General features: G+C 52.0%; 6 protein-coding genes across 6 annotated transcripts; 3 read left to right on the top strand and 3 right to left on the bottom strand.

The window, feature by feature from the left end:
• Nucleotides 1–2: 2 nt before the first annotated feature.
• On the bottom strand, nucleotides 3–568 carry GUITHDRAFT_107380 (hypothetical protein; the record flags this gene model as incomplete). The annotated part of the gene is made up of 4 exons (XM_005833517.1): nucleotides 3–176; nucleotides 228–332; nucleotides 377–436; nucleotides 491–568. 4 exons carry the CDS (start codon nucleotides 566–568, stop codon nucleotides 3–5), a joined length of 417 nt encoding a protein of 138 aa, XP_005833574.1.
• A 1,345-nt stretch (nucleotides 569–1,913) lies between these two features.
• Nucleotides 1,914–4,681, top strand: GUITHDRAFT_137989 (hypothetical protein; the record flags this gene model as incomplete). Its single annotated transcript, XM_005833518.1, has 7 exons — nucleotides 1,914–1,947; nucleotides 2,006–3,297; nucleotides 3,414–3,728; nucleotides 3,782–3,973; nucleotides 4,035–4,153; nucleotides 4,398–4,488; nucleotides 4,535–4,681. 7 exons carry the CDS (start codon nucleotides 1,914–1,916, stop codon nucleotides 4,679–4,681), a joined length of 2,190 nt encoding a protein of 729 aa, XP_005833575.1.
• Nucleotides 4,682–4,762: 81 nt separating this feature from the next.
• GUITHDRAFT_107382 (hypothetical protein) lies at nucleotides 4,763–7,653 on the bottom strand (the record flags this gene model as incomplete). The annotated part of the gene is made up of 10 exons (XM_005833519.1): nucleotides 4,763–5,807; nucleotides 5,858–6,372; nucleotides 6,421–6,512; nucleotides 6,564–6,609; nucleotides 6,653–6,826; nucleotides 6,883–6,960; nucleotides 7,009–7,160; nucleotides 7,213–7,308; nucleotides 7,359–7,431; nucleotides 7,480–7,653. 10 exons carry the CDS (start codon nucleotides 7,651–7,653, stop codon nucleotides 4,763–4,765), a joined length of 2,445 nt encoding a protein of 814 aa, XP_005833576.1.
• Nucleotides 7,654–11,102: 3,449 nt separating this feature from the next.
• GUITHDRAFT_107383 (hypothetical protein) lies at nucleotides 11,103–12,611 on the top strand (the record flags this gene model as incomplete). The annotated part of the gene is made up of 9 exons (XM_005833520.1): nucleotides 11,103–11,184; nucleotides 11,239–11,735; nucleotides 11,784–11,870; nucleotides 11,922–11,983; nucleotides 12,039–12,219; nucleotides 12,270–12,308; nucleotides 12,359–12,414; nucleotides 12,464–12,548; nucleotides 12,597–12,611. The coding sequence occupies 9 exons, from the start codon at nucleotides 11,103–11,105 to the stop codon at nucleotides 12,609–12,611; spliced, it is 1,104 nt and encodes a 367-aa protein (XP_005833577.1).
• Nucleotides 12,612–12,781: 170 nt separating this feature from the next.
• On the bottom strand, nucleotides 12,782–13,872 carry GUITHDRAFT_70416 (hypothetical protein; the record flags this gene model as incomplete). The annotated part of the gene is made up of 7 exons (XM_005833521.1): nucleotides 12,782–12,847; nucleotides 12,901–13,068; nucleotides 13,115–13,201; nucleotides 13,263–13,319; nucleotides 13,365–13,544; nucleotides 13,596–13,716; nucleotides 13,772–13,872. Coding segments are annotated over 7 exons (780 nt in total), but the record flags the coding sequence as incomplete, so codon positions are not given.
• Nucleotides 13,873–14,985: 1,113 nt separating this feature from the next.
• GUITHDRAFT_152273 (hypothetical protein) lies at nucleotides 14,986–15,736 on the top strand (the record flags this gene model as incomplete). Its single annotated transcript, XM_005833522.1, has 1 exon — nucleotides 14,986–15,736. A coding segment is annotated over exon 1 (686 nt), but the record flags the coding sequence as incomplete, so codon positions are not given.
• Nucleotides 15,737–15,758: the final 22 nt, after the last annotated feature.

The raw sequence follows: 15,758 nt of genomic DNA on the forward strand, positions 1-15,758 counted from the left end.
CATCAAGCATTATTCGACGATCTTTTGTGCCCGAGAAACCACTTCCACAGCTCCTCCCCGCTCTTTTCATACGCATCAACCCAACTAGCGTGTCCTTCCATGTGCAACCCGCCCATGCCAAAGTTGATCCAGTTCGGGTCGCTACCAGCAGAGTGGGGAAGGCGAGAGTACTTCACCTGAGCAAAGCATAACGATGTGGCATGAATGAACATCCCTCAAGGGCTCACCTGAACAGCATGCTCTGCTAAGGTACGATTCATATCATCACTGGCTTCAACCGGAATGGTCTCATCGTTGACGGCATGCCAGATCCAGACACCCATCCTCTCGTCCTGTAACTTCAGTCAGCTGGACGGCAGTGATGATTGTGCATGACCTTGATCGCTCCGGCAACCTCATCCAACTTGCGTTTTCCACCATCAACCCAGCCACAAACCTACAACCACCCGCACTCATCACGCATCCTCGTCCCTCCAAATACTTTTCTTACCGGTGCAATAGCTGCAAACTTGGGTGACTTGCGCTTTGCACTTGCGGCTGCTAATGCCCATGTGCCCGACCCTCCCATGCTCAGCCCAGTTAGATAGATCCTGGTGGGATCAATCTTTCCCTTGTTTGATTCTATTACATCATCGATGAGATCAAGAATTGAGTTCGATATCGAAGGATTGCTGAATCCTCCACCCCAGCTTTGACTGCATTGCGGCGAGAGCACCATAAAGTTGCTCCTGAGAAAAGCTGCAGAATCCCGAGCCGCATCCTCATTCAAGATTGAGAAGTTGACATTCTTTGCATCCTGCACCAATTTCGGCGGTCCTTGCAAGAGAAGTTTAGAAGCATCATGCCCGCTCTCACCGGCTCCATGCAAGAAAACAAGTAGAGGCAGCGGCGAGCTTGAATCGTGTTGAAGGGGCATGTACAAGAGAAAATCCAAGGATTCGCCACGTTGAGTCTTGCCATGAATCTGTTTCCCCGCTGGTGGAAGAGGGTAGGCTGATGTGTTCATGACGGTAAATGGGGAAGGTTTGCGTCGGGGAGGTGGGGGGAGCTGGGATGGAAGAGGAGGCAGAGTAGTTGTTGCGGAGGAGGATTCCTGTTCCTTGTGAGGAGCGGGACGTGTGGGGCTAGGGGAGGCCTTCCTACCCGATCTAGATCCCTGCACTGGTAGGAGAAGCGGAACCAGGAGGAGGAGGAGGAGGAGGACAGCGAGAGCAGCAGGCCCTGCCCATCGAACCAGCATCCAGAAGCATCTCCCAACACTCATCCCCCTCATCCCCCTCATCCCCCTCATCCCCCCTCATCCCCCTCATCCCCCTCATCCCCCTCATCCCCTTCATCCCCCTCATCCCCCTCATCCCCCACATGAGACCCTCATCCCCATCCTGATCCCCGCTCCTACACGTGTGCCCTTGCTCATCCCCCTCGTTATCACGGCATCGCCCTCATACACAAGGGAGTTTAGTTCAGGCTCAATTTAGTTTAGTTCTCGCAATGCAGTTCGAAAGCACCGTGGATCGATGTCGCCTCCCCCGCCTCCGCCTCCGCCTCTCCCTCCCCTCTCCCTCCCTTGCTCATCATGATTGCTGCATTATGCCTCTTCCTGCTTCCTCTTGTCTTCCTTGCGTCCATCGCGCTCACCCGCCGCTGCCATTGTCGACCCCCTTGTTCTTCTGAACAAGTTCTCGTGCTGCTTGCCTAGATGACGAAGGAAGGTCATCAGGAGAAGAAGAAGATAGAAAAACAGTGGCGCATGGTACCTAGAGCTGTGAATTCAGAACAGGTCGAGCAGGGCGAAGATGAGGAGCTGATAGGGCAAACGAGCAGTTTTGGATAGACATGTGGCCTAGAGCGACCTGTTTCATCTTAACTTGCAGCTGAGCCTTCTCGTAGGGGGTCGAGGGCTTCACCAGAAGATGATGGTACGGAGGTCCTCCAGTGGTGCTGAAGGTGACATACACGAGCACGTTGTGATATGCGCGGCCATGGCATGTGACCTGGTTGGCAGGTAAATGTTATTTTACAGCCGGTATGCAGCCCAACCTGGAGAGCCTTCGCCGGTTCGCTCAAGAGTCGGAGTGCCTGTGCTGCAACGACAGTGGGTGTGAAGAGATGGAGCTTGCCGAGGGTGCTCAGATCGTGTTTGGAGGGACGGGGAGGATTGAAGGGCCACTGGACCTGTTGTTTCTGAGGAGGATGATTGGCATCAAGTACAAATACCCTGAGAAAGTTCACCTCCTCATTGGGAGCAGAGAGATCGACCTGCTGGAGGCCTGGGTGGACTTCGACAGGCTCGGCCGGTACGTGCAAGGAAACCAGCAGAATCTGGATCGACAGGGGGTTGAGGAGGAGGTGAAGAAGGGGGGTTCGAAGATATTCAAGGCGGCGTGTGAACAGCATTTGGGTGAGAGTTCGGAACCCAGGGGAGAGGAGGGTAAGGGATGCTGTGAAGACTCTCTCATGAACGGGCTGGAGAAGTTGACAGGCTACGCGCAAGTGATCGAAGAATACTTGAGGTCCTGTCGATTCGCCCATTACTTCGGGAGGACGATCTTCATTCATGGCTGCTGGAACCTGTCTGTCTGCGCGCTCTTCTCGAATTACATGCAGACGGAGAACACGAAGGGCTGCTTTGTAGATTTCTTGAACTGTCATTTCTCAGACGCCGTCGACAACCTATTGGCGACAGCAAGGGCATCTGGGGACGTCGAGGACGACCTGGAGTACCTCCGCCACGCGGTGAGGTTCTGCTTCAAGGATATCATCCCCATCGACTTCTTCGACATCCTCCAGTTCAGAAACGTTGTTTGCTCCCACTCCGTCCTGGGCTTCATCCCCACCATCATCCAGCACGACGACGTCTCCATCATAGGGCTGGACTTGTCGGCTCCGACCCACCTCTTGGACGAGCACCATGACATCGTAGTCGCTCCCGAGTCCTGCTGCTGCTCCCTCAGCTTCACGGAGGACGGCTGCGCAAGGGTGAAGGCCGAGGCAGGGAGCGACATCCAGATCCGGTTCTCCAAGTGCACGTGGGCAGTCAAGGGACAGGGGGAGGAGAAAGTGCAGCTCGGGATGAAGCGAGACAACCTCTACATCATCTCCAAGCTCAGCTACTGCAAGCGACAGTACTACGTCTACCTGTGCTCTTCCAGCCTGCTGGTCTCCCTGGGGCTGTGCAGCGAGCAAGACTCAGACGTCCTCCACTGCAACCACGACGAGGAGGAGGCTGAGGAGGAGGAGACAGGAGTTGACCTACACAACGTTCTTACAACCCCAGGAGGAGGCACTGTCTATCTGGTGGGGACGGCACATGTCTCCTCCAAGAGCTGCGAGGATGTCCGGAAGGCCCTTCAATCCATCCGCCCCCAGGAAGAGTCCGAGTTCGCCTGTCCGCTACTGACTCCTGCGCGCAGATCGTTGCCGTCGAGCTCTGCGAGGCTCGCAGAGCGATGCTGTTCCACATTCCCCCCGAGTCGCTCACGTTTGCCGGTGCTTCCTCCTCTGCTGCCTCCCTCGCTGACGTTGCCGCTGGCACTCCAGCCATCATGAGCAAGATGAAGGACAAGGACTCCAACCTTTTCTCCCTCCTCTACTCTTGGTTCCTCAGCAACGTCAGCACGCGCCTCGAAGTCGCTCCAGGGGAAGAGTTCAGAGTGGCGTACGAGGAATCGAAGAAGCTCTCCCCACCATCCTCTTTCCTTCTCATCGACCGGCCAGTTCACATCACCGTACCGCCTCCTCCCTCCCCCTCCTTCCATGTGCAGTGACGTGCTAACTGCAGGTTGCTCGTATGTGGGCGGGCATCACAACGTGGGAAAAGCTCAAGTTGTGTTGGATGCTGGTGAGGGAGACGCTCCTGATCCCGTCAGGTTCAGCTCCCCTGCCCTTGTGCGATGAGCCTGACGGGAAGTTGCCAGCCGACGAGCTCAACGAGATGGTGGAGAGCTTGAAGCAGACAGACGCTATGACGATGGTCCCCTTGCACTCCTCATCCTTCCTGAGCCCCTCACGTCCTCTCCCCTCTTGTTCCCCAGGCCGTGATGGAGCTGGGATCGAAGTTTCCGGGGCTGATTGAGCCCCTGATGACCGAGAGGGACCAGTACCTCTGCTACATGCTGAGGAAGAAGGCCCAGTCGGTGTCGGAAGGAGTCAGGTGGGTCTCTTGGCGGAGGAGGTGGCTGTCGCGATAGTGGCGCTAGTCTAGGAAGCCGTGGAGTTGATGTGTTATAAGGAGGACGCGAAGGGGAGGGCAAAGGGGAGGAGGAGGAGGTAGAGGAGCTGGTGGTGGTGGTGGTGGTGGAAGAGGATGTCAGGTGGTGATAATGGTGGAGGAGTAGCAGGAGGGAGGAAGTGATAGCAGTGGTGCTAGTAGAGGAGGACGATGACCATCGCGACAGGATCGTCGCTGTGGTGGGAGCAGGTCACATCGCAGGCATCAAGAAGTTCTGGGAGGAGCCGATAGACTTGCGCAAGATTTGCTGCCTGCCGGTGACGCATCGCTACCTTATCTCCTGCTCCAACTGAACCCGAGCAGGTGTCCAGCAGGCCGCACCCAGCCACGAGGATCTTCCGGGGGTTCGCACTCGGAGCGACCGTTGTAACCGGGTTTCTAGTCTCCTCCTACTCCTACAGGCTTTCTGCCAGGCTCATTGTCCGGCTCTCGAGGCTGCTGAGGGGATGAAGGGAGGGAAGGGGTAGCGGCGATCCTTGTACATAGAGACAGATGGGAGACCATGGCGACTGCTGCTTCATGCACACACGTTTATGAGAACGACTGGTTGAGATTTCGACTCTTTCCACGAACCATATGCTGCTCCAGATGATGCAGCCACGCATCGAAATCTTGGTTCTGCTTTTTATCCGACATCGACGTCGGGGAGGGTATCGCAACGCGCGAGATCTGGTCGGGGGACAGAACCCGAATCTCGCTCCCTCCCCTTCGACTCACTCCTTGAGGTTGCAACCCTCCATTCTCGTAGTCACTAAACAGACGATCCTTGAGCTGGTTATCGCTCTTGTACGATCGATCGCTCTGCTGCTGCACTGGCCAGGGCTCGCCGTCCAGGTCCTGCCGTGAAGATCGACCCTCTGTGGAAGTTGTTGACAGATCTGAGCTGCTCTGACTGCGATAGGCGATGTTTTCAGTGCTGCTCCTCACCTTCTTTTCAGTCGGCACGTGAGGACGTGGAGCCTGCCGGATCACTGCGAAGTCTCGAACCTCCGGCCCATAGCGCTTGTCCTGCAAGCCGATAACGACTGCCGTGTGCGCTGCTCCGAGAAGCATCTCATTCACTTCCGTCACTTTCATCCCTTGCACGCGAGCTCCGTCGATGGTCATGACCACACTTCCAACTTGAATTCCACACTTGGCAGCGCTGCTTCCCGCCTCGACATTGGAGACAAGAATCTTGCCCGTCTTCTTCTCCAGGCCCAGCATCACACCCACCCCACAATGTTCCACGTTTGCTCGATGATCTCGAAGGTTCGAATGTCCTTCCAATTCTGCTTGAACCAGATTATCTGCATGTCCATTTTTCTCTTGCCTGTGCACGTCATGACCTGCAAAATCTGTGGACGGCCTGATGGGAAGAACGCGAGGAATTCTAACATTCGAATCTTGTGAAGTTCCGTTGGAATTCAAGCGATGGAGTTCTTCTTTGACCGGCTTGATCTCTTCGATGATTTCAGGTACCTTTGAGGCAGGGTTGTCCTTCTGTACAGGAATCTCTTCAGGAGCTGCATGCGTATTTGCCTCCACTTTGTCAACAATGTCGTTCCTTGTTTCAGCAGAAGGAGCGATGTGATTCCTGCTATCAAATCATAACCACACTAAATACTGAAGTAAAGGAGAACAAACCTGTTGGCATGGGAAAGATTTTCTTCAATAAGACTGTAGTCGCTTGCTATCTCTGGAGAATTTTCAACTGTCTTCTTTGATTCATGATGGTAACCAACGTCTGAGCCTCCCAATGAATCTGTTCCTGTGAGGACCGCAGATTCTTTTCCTGACCTCGGAATTTCATGTGCTATCAATGTTTGGCTCTCGTCTACTTTACTTGCTACCAACGTTTGATTTTCTTCAGTCTCTGACTTCTCTTCGTCGCGCATTTTCAGTCTGCGAATGAGCTCGTTCTTTTCTTGCTCAGCCCGCTCGTTTAATCGCTTTGCTTTCTCAATCAAGTCTTCGCCTGAGAATGTAGATTTCATTGCTTCAGATTGAATCGCTGCTTCATGTTCCCCCTTCAACCTCTCCAGGTAGGTCCAGGCGTTCTGATAAGAGTTCTTGTTGGTATCTGGTACTTCAATCGGTCGTGTGAACAGATTCTTTTCAGCGCCGTTAAGGTCAGAAAGTTCCACATTATCATGCCGATTCTGCTGCAAGTGTCAAGAGAGCAATTTCACATCAGCAAGAAATTGAACCGCTGATGCTTTGTCAGAGCCGTTCACTGGAATTTCCCAGTTACTTGGGGATTCGAAAGAATTGCTGTCGTCATTCTTCAATTCCTTGGACTCTGATGAACGTAGAAGGGCGGTCATTCAACGATTGTGAGGGAAGAGATTACCTTGTAAGTATTTGTGCTCAATAGGTGCATCGTGAACTTCAGCAGCCTAAGAAATGCATCAGTCTTCGGACGATGATGATGACCAATACACACATCAGATGTAGCTTCTGTTTCTTTCTGTTTCTTTGCATCTGTTCGATATAATCTAAGATGGTTTTTATGGAAGCTAAATTGGGATTGCCTGTTATGAAGGACAGCAATGCTGCCTCGTTGGTGCTGTTTGGATTCAAGGCATATGCCAGCTTGATTGACAGCCAGTCAAACTGTTGAGCGCATTGAGTCAAACGACTTCGCCACAAGATCTAATCATTTCTTTTACCTGCTCTTCGTTCGGAGTGTGGTTATAACTGAAACAGTTTGAAACATATGGCATCATGAATCCATATTCTGACAGTTGCTTTTCCAACAACATCATTCTCGCAAAGCATGCATGGAGTTCTCTTACCGTATATTCTGCTGAGAGTATACGTCCTTGAATCGCCATGGGATCATTGTAGATCGCAATCAAGGGAATTCTTCCAGTACGCATGAAAATTCTGTGAAGAACCATCCGAAAATCCTGATCTACTTCGTTGTTATACAATTGATTCTCCGATCCTGCAGGCGCATCATCGTTAAAATGAATTGCCCAACAGATTGTAAAACAGACCATCAACAGCAAGGATGTGAAAGGATTTGGGGTTCACTGAGAATGCATCGTCTCTTGATATGAGGTTGAGAAATTTGAGTTGCTTTGCTGGAAAATCTTTGAAATTTGTTGTCAGGATTTCAATTTCGAAACATGCAACACCTCACTCTTTTGATTGATGACGTCTGAAACATAATTTCTGATTTGCATGTCGATACCACTGTTGTCTTCCGTGACAATCTTCGGACTCCCCTTTCAGATAACGCATTGAGAAAAATAGAACCTTACCGTTAACGTCTCAACTTTCGCTGGAATTGGAGCAAACATCGCTGCGGTAGAGGCTAAAATATCAAACAACACATTCTGTTGCGATTTGCTGAGCCTTGCATTGAACGAAAACAGTGAGTTTTCTATCGTGTCTTTGCTGAAACCCTCCTTCATGGCTGAGTCCTTGACTTCCATTGCACACACGGTGTTCATGTGTTGACTTTAAAAAAGTCAAAACAATTGCATTTCAGTCGATCAATGGAAACCACCTTTCTGAATGATTACAGACGAACACAAACGGGCTTTTTCCTGCATTGAATGTTGAAACTCAGTGCAACAACCTTTCAGAATGAAAGTTCATCACCAGTCAAGTATTCCATTTGCAATAGAGGGAGCCTCATGTTCTCGAGAGGGTGTGAGAGCTCAGTCGACTTCTCATCAGTATATCTAAAGGTCTCATCAGTTCATATCGGAGCTTTCTGGGCAAAGTAGTTCTTACGGAACAAGTACAAACACGATGGCATCCATGCTGAGTTTTCTGTGCAATTCAACGGAAGCATCCTTCAGAGAAAATTCGACTAGTTGTATGGAGGTTTGTTCTAAAGACAGCAATCACAAAACCACCGAATAAAACAAAAGATCGGCACCAGCATACTCTCCAAATGAAGCTTCCCAGATTGGATCGATTTGCTGTTTGAATCGAGTTATGTGAAATTCCAAGTCCTGTTTAGGAGTCAGATGATTGATGATGAGAAGAGAAAAGTGGATCAAACCTTGAACGAGGAAGATTCATGAACGATGAACGCTTGTGGGACTTTAGAAGTCATGACTCGAAGATGAATTGATTTCAAACACCAAGATACAATGTTCTGCTGATTGTCTGAAGGAATACAGCTATGACAATCTTTCAAGTTGTTGCTTGCTGAGTCTCGAAGTGTGTCCTCCTCATCTCCTCGTTTCCAACTCGCACTTTCCCGCGCATTGCGAATGTCTCCTTGTGCATTCTGATCAGTGCTGCACCTCGCCTAACTACCCTACCCGCTCAAATCTACCCTACCTTCCGTAAGCCATGCTTGATGACCCTACCCCTGACTTCCTCCTCCACTCCACCATCACCCCTCCTGCTACACCTCTGTTCCCTGACCCACCCTATTCAAATAAGTACACTTCCAATACCTGTGCCTACCCACCCCACCAATCTATAATTCACCCCTGGGTCCCTATGCGAATTCAAACTACCCTCCGTTGAATGTTCCTGGCAACCACCCTACCTAGCTAGCTTCGCATTGACCACCCCTCTCTGGACTACCCTACCTCCCTTTCACCGACCTCCCTCTTCACCCGGTCATACCACCACAGAGTCGGTACTACTTTCACCCCGCCAGCAATTTTCAAATCGGTACCCCTACCCCCTCAAGTAAGAGTCTTTAGCACCAACCACCCCCTTGTCTTCCCTTCAAACTCCCCTCCCTGTTTCTACGTCCAGTTCTTCGGATATCAAATCATCTAGCTCATGTACCCTACCCACCCTCCGACCAATGGCTGCCAAGCTGATCGGTCGGACCCCTCCCAAAAGACCCCAACGGCGGTTCTACCCACCCCCACTGTCCATGATACGGTACCCCGGGGGTGGGTCATGTTCCTACCGCTCATTCGGGCCAGCTAGGCCTGTTGGAAGTTTATTTCGTACCTTCAGTCTATTAGCTCAGTCGTTTACTCAAAGTTAAGTTAAAATCAGTACCAAGACAGTCTATCCTGTGAACCACCCCTGCTAATTCCCTAAACTGCTCGGTCAGTGGCACCGGTAGCCGGGGTCTCGCTCTCCCGCCAGTCTAAATGTGTAGTAGTACCGGTGATTTTCCTACCAGGAGATCTGGCGGAAGTTTTCATGTCATGGAGCTAGGCTGTGGCATGCATAACTGGAGCTACTTCTGGATCGGCGAACAAGGTACAACTGCACAACAATCTTCGAATGCCTTGAAACGGATGTTCCATCTCGCGGCAGCAATCTCTGGTCACAAGTTCTTTACGGTTCAAAATTTATCTTTTGGTCTTCAAATGCCGGCGGGCACGCTCTCTCTCTCTCTCTCTCTCTCTGTTATCTGAACTCCGAAGTTCTCTCCTCAGACTCTCTTATCTTATCCTCCTTCTCTCGTCATTGCATCAGCTCGCCAGGCATCTCCCTTATCTCTGCACTGCACATCTAATAGCCCTGCATGAAAATCTTCTTCAGAATGGACTATCCTTGAATGGTTATTGCCCACTCAGCATGACTGTGAACTTGACGTTGTATCATCGTATCTTGACTTGGATCTGCTGACATTCTTGTTTGTGTGACTTTCTGACGTCCGATGTAACGTACTATTTCAGAAACTCGGGGGGAGGATGGAACGTATGCCAGCCGTGCCAGTCAGATAGCGCCGAGTTAACAAAAACTCTCCTGTAAACCAAGACGACTTACGTGGCGAGGCGGCATGTAGTACGTGGGATGAAGAGGGGACTTTCCTAGCCGTCTTGCTAAGGTCCTCTCATGTCTGGATGCTTGGGTTTCACATCCTAGCATACAGTCTATCTCTCATGTGCTCCTCAATGCTGGTTTTTGTGTGCATTAAACTCGGTCTTGAGCAAAAACTGTCTTGTTACAACTAAGGTCGATGTGACGTCTGCGGCGTGACTTTGGACTAGTACAAGTCTAACAAACTTGTATTCCGTCAAACCACCCGTTAGTGTGACACATTAACTTTGAGTAAAGTTTACGACGACCGGGTGGCCGGCCGGCCCGGCCTGGCCCGGGGCGGCGGGTCCGGGTACTTCACTAGCAGCTGAGCCCGGGCCGTAACCCGAGCGGCCAGGCTGGCCGCAAGCATCTTTACTCAAACTTAAGTTAAAAATCTGGTAGTCACTACATAAAGGTTCGGATAATTCCCCAAATATTATTTTCAATTTTAGAATTAGCTGATTATATTTAAAAAAATAATTCAACTTGACTTCCGGTGGCAACTCCCAAGAAATGCCGAGGGTCTCGACACGTTCGGGGTGAAATCTGTAGGTGTGATGGTGTACCAGGGGTAGGGTCAATGATTTTATCAACGGAGGGGTACTTTTCATGTTTAATTGAGGGGTAGTGGTAGTCAGTGTTGGGGGTGGAAATGGGTGGAGCTAGGTAGGGTGATAGGATCGGGGGTACCCCACCTGCTGACCATCCTTGCCTTATAGGTTGATGGTGGGGTCTGGCATGATTCATAGGGGTAGGGGTTCAGTAAGGTATGAAAATACCGGGTACGTTTCATTCTCGTCATTCGATGGGAAGGGGGTAGGGGTACAAAGTTTGGGGTGTCGGGGTACTGTGGAGAGGGCGCATGCAAGGAGATGGCGTTGCTGCAATGGGGGCAGTAGGCCGTGGGAGGAGAGGCGAAGAGCGGCATGAGAACCGGCATGCAGAGAATCATAAGAGGGGAGAGGAAGAGATAGGACATGACATGAGTTGTGTTGATAAGGGGGGCGATCTCCCGTCTGAGTTGCCATGCACCATTCCGAACCGGACCTCGCTCGCCCACAGTTGGTGTGATGTGTTGATGGACGTGCTGCACGAGTCGCGAGTTTTGGCAAGAGGCCATGTTGTTGTGAAAGGAATGCTGATCAGGATGTTGAACGAGTCAGAGTATCCCGCGTGTGTGTTTGTTCATATGATAGGCGATGTTGAAACGCAGAGGAATCTCAAAGTCGGTAGCGAAGCGTGATCGAGGATTGTGTCATCGTCAAGTAATCATGTGCTTGCAGGATTGGATGCAAACATGAGTGCTTCTCCAGCCGTACAATCGAACAACATCACTTCCTTTGCCCACAGACATCCTGAAGCCAACTCCACCAACCTTGAAGACTCGGTCCGCGTCACGCGCCGTCCCAAGCAGCTCGATGACACGAACAAGAAGAATTGGAAATATTTGATAGCAGGAGGTGTAGGTGGAATGACCGGGGCTGTGCTGACATGCCCGATGGAAGTCATGAAGACTCAGCTGCAGTCGAAAGGGTATCACCAATACGGAATCACTACAATTGCGTCGCGCACCCTCCAGAGCGAAGGGCTGTTCGGCTTCTGGAAGGGGATCGGGCCCATGCTGGTGGCTGTCGTTCCAGCGCGAGGGGTCTACTTCTGGACGTACAACAGCACCAAGGGCTCTCTGCTCAGCCGAGGGCACGCCGACGAGGCCCCTGTACACCTTGCCTCGGCCGTCGTGGCTGGGGGCTTGTCGGCCACGATCATCAACCCTGTCTGGGTGAGCGCACGCTCTTCCTATTTCCTTCCTCTCCTCATCGTTGCGCAGGTTGTGAAGACCCGGTTGCAGCTCCAGAGCAGGGACTTGAACTCCAACAGCCGGTATGCTGGCGTGCAGTACAAGGGCTCCCTTCATGTGAGGCTTCGTGAGAATGACGTGATGGGTTCGCCCTGAGATGGTGCACAGGCTGTCCGTCAGATCTTGCGGGAGGAAGGAGCCCGGGGCTTCTTCAAAGGGTTGGTGCCGAGGTATGAGAGATTGCAGTGAGCTGTGAACTCGGGTTGTTTGTGAGACTGGGTCCAGTTATTGGGGAATCTCCGAGAGCGCGCTGCACTTTGTTCTGTACGAGTACTTGAAGAACACGATCCACTTCCGGAAGCAAGGCATGTCGGAGGAGTCTTCTAAGAAGCTGTCGAACCTCGAGTACCTGTCGACGGCAGCGATCGCCAAATTCGCGGCTTCGGTGTCAACTTACCCCCATGAGGTGACCGGGTACATGCTTCTTGCCAAGGATGCCGATCTTGCCGCTCGCAGGTTATCCGAACTCGCATGAGGGAGAGAGGAGCGAGCGAGGTGAGGACAGCTTTGAGGTGTTGGCGGGAGGTGACTGAGTGCGGTTGCAGATCTACAAATCTTCCATCCACTGTGTTAGGAAGATCTGGATAGAGGAGGGAATGAGGTATCCCCTTGTTGCTGCCTGCCTGCTTCATCCTCATACCTCACCGCAGGGGATTGTATGGAGGGCTCTTCATGCACTTGCTCCGCGTCGTTCCTAACACTGCCATCCTCTTCTTCACCTACGAGAAAGTTTCGGTGACTTCGGTGACGTGTGTCCTGGACCTCGCTAACGAGAGGGTGCAGGCGTGGCTGTCGTAACACCCAAGAAGTCAATCATGTTCCTGATTTGTAGCATAGAGACAGAAACTTGTACGTTAGCAACCCCATCGTCGAGCAGAGGAAACTGGTTCTCCATTCATTGAATGCTATTATTCGTTCCTCGAGACTCCAGGTGTGCATGCAAGGCGGCGAGCTGCTCCCATAGAGCTCTACAAGCCGTAGACAGCAGCCAGCCCCGGGCTAAGCCTGCAGCACTCCTTGAACAGTCTCAGCGCCTTGTTCGGGTCCTCTGCGAACATGTGTGACTACAGTTCAAGGTCAGCTGGACGCTGCAGTGAATACCTGCCTCCGCCAGCTCCGCCTCACGGAAGACGCGGTAGGCCTCCCGGTCGTTGGGCTCATCGAAGATCTTCGGGTCCCTCTGGTAGAGGATGTCCGAGCGAATCATGTACTTCATGCACCCTTCCCCCACCGGCTCGCCTTCATGCAGCGTGTCCTGCCTCCCATCTTCACCCCACGAGCAACAGACGAGGCGGGAGGACCTGAAAGAAGAAGAGCGCGCTGCCTGCTCTCGGAGACACGCTCGAGCGTATCCTGTGGTCTTCGAAGCGATGCCTGCCCTCACTGTCCTTCACGAACGTCTCCTGCTCTGATTCAGCTCCCACTCAACGCTCGCCATCCCTCATCCACCTGCACGTGATCGCCGAGCGCATCTCCTGACTCCTCCATCATCCTCGTCGCACCTCCCTGAGTTGACAGTGAGGAGACAAGGCTGTTAACCAGCTCAGCCACCTTGGGGCAGTCGTTGAGGTAGAACAGCGCTGAGTACATGGACCGCGTGTTGAAGTCAATAATGGTGTAGCCGTCCGTGTGAGGGGAGAAGTGACCGCCGGGGTGATATCGATTGAACAACATGTTAGGATTCAGACCCACTGCCACCCATGTGCCCTCCAGCTCACGGGACCATCTGCTCTGCTCGCAGCACCTCAGTTTCTTCTCTCTTCTGGCACTTGCCGCAGTTACCTCTCCCGGAGATATGGTCACACAGGGCACGACGAGGTGCTTGATGCGCGACCACAAATCTTGCGCAAACTTTTCATTGATGATCTCGATCGTGTCTGCGTTCCTGTAGTCTGTTCTTGTGCTGCCGAGCCAAGAGAGTGTTCAGCGGATGTCTAGCTAAAGGGGGAATATTCAACCTGTCAGGATTCCAGAAAGAATAACCCATCTTCTCCGTCTCCGCGATCAGCCTTGAGCATTCATCTTGGAGAATCACTTGGTTGACCGTGAAGCCATCTATCCCGTTGCCTACATCTTCTCTCTGCAAGAGATTGTTCCAGTCCTTGTCACCTTTCAAGACAGTCACCACAATCACGGACAGATGCGAGGAAGAAATTTACCGTGAGAAGCGAGAACTTCATCGATAGACTTTGAGCTCGTGATCCCTTCTTTGTACACTGCGCGAATACTCGCGAGGTCTATATCGTCTCCCCCCTCGCCATGCTGGCTCGACTGGCTCGACTCTCTCTCAGAATCTTCTCCTTCAGCAGAGCATATCGGTCTCTGCTCTGAGGGAACGGAGCCAAACGACCTAAGCTTGTAGGGGGTGTACGGATCACCGCTGATCACGGATGATGCCTTGTGTTGTGACATGGTCGTATCCCGTGGCTCTTCGTCATCGCTGTCGGCAATGGCGTTGAGAAAGTCTACCGCAAGGTTGCCTCCCATGTCGTCTTCCTCCAGACCCGTTGCTGCATGTATCGCATCGCACCCTCCCGGCATTCTCAACACCGGGAGATGCGCCCCCGCGAGGTCAAGCAGGATGAGGAGCGGGGGAAGGAGGAGGACAAGGAAGTGAAGACGTAAAATCGTTATCAGCGATCCTCTTCTTCCTGCACATGGACGAGGTCATGAATCGAGGCACGACATCGCAAAGCAAGCATTGGAACGGCAGACAGCGCTCCCCGCATGCGTCAGCCTCGTTCATGCTACCCTTCGCTTCTCAACATCGTGAAGCTATCAGCTCCGTATCTGCTCTATGCTCCTGTCACAATCCACTCATCTTGTGCATGGTATACTGAGCCTTCCTTCCTGCATCTCTCAATTTCCTGCCTCTCTCGTATTATACCTCTGCTCATCGCACTGAATTTTCTCTCTCCCATAGATAGCTTCGCTCGCTCGCTCCTATCGCCCCCCTTCCCTCCCTTCCTCCTGGTTCTTGTAACCGCTTCCATTCTTGTTATGTTGTCTCTCCCTCCCTCCCTCGTTCCCTCCTTCTCCTTCCCTTCACATACTTGCTAATGGCCTCATGCCATATTTACTCGAGTCGCTTCACGTTCTGGTAACGACGCCCGTTTCATTCGCAACATAACGTGATTGAAACCGTTTTTGTAACGGATAACGGCAGGACGGAGGCGCCATGGTGGTAGCAAAGGAGATCGAGGGATGGCTGGAGAAGATACCGCTGAGGAAGGGGATGAAGAACCTGGCGAGGGACTTCAGCGATGGCTGCATGTGTGCGGAGGTCATCAAGAACTTCCTGCCCACGGCCGTCGACCTTCACAACTACTCGGAGTCCCTCTCGGTGGCCAGGAAGCGAGAGAATTGGATAGTTCTGAACCACAAGGTCCTGAAGAAGCATCTTGGCATCAATCTAGGGAAGGGGGACATTGAGGATCTTTGCAGTGGCGCCAACGATTCTGCTGAGAAGCTCCTGCTGCAGATCAAGAAGAAGATAGAATCGAAACTGTCCAAAGTAGCCCAGACAAAGAAGGAGCAACAGGCTGGCGCGAAGGTAAACGACGCGAAGCAATTACACAGGGAGCAAGGGAAGACAGATAGAGAAGAGAAATCGTATGCAATAGAGGAAAGAATGCCTGAGGCAAAAGCTCCGACACAGGAAAACAAGAACCCATATCAAGCTCGACTCGACTCTCTCGAAAGCCCTCATGCTGTTTCTGATTATGACCAGCAGCCATCACATCGGAAGTTCTTCGAACCGCAGAACCTCATGAGCAGAGGACAACAGCCCGTTCAACCAAGCAGTTACCAGGGAAATGACAGGAATGGTTATGAGCAAAACTTTGCCATGAACAAGATGTTGCTGGAGATGGCCAACTACAACCTGTCACAGTTTGATCTTCGACGGAATGCTGCAAAGCCGCCGCCAGAGAAAGAAGTAATCTT

Source organism: Guillardia theta (assembly GCF_000315625.1).
Source record: "Guillardia theta CCMP2712 unplaced genomic scaffold GUITHscaffold_29, whole genome shotgun sequence".
Lineage (NCBI taxonomy): Eukaryota > Cryptophyceae > Pyrenomonadales > Geminigeraceae > Guillardia > Guillardia theta.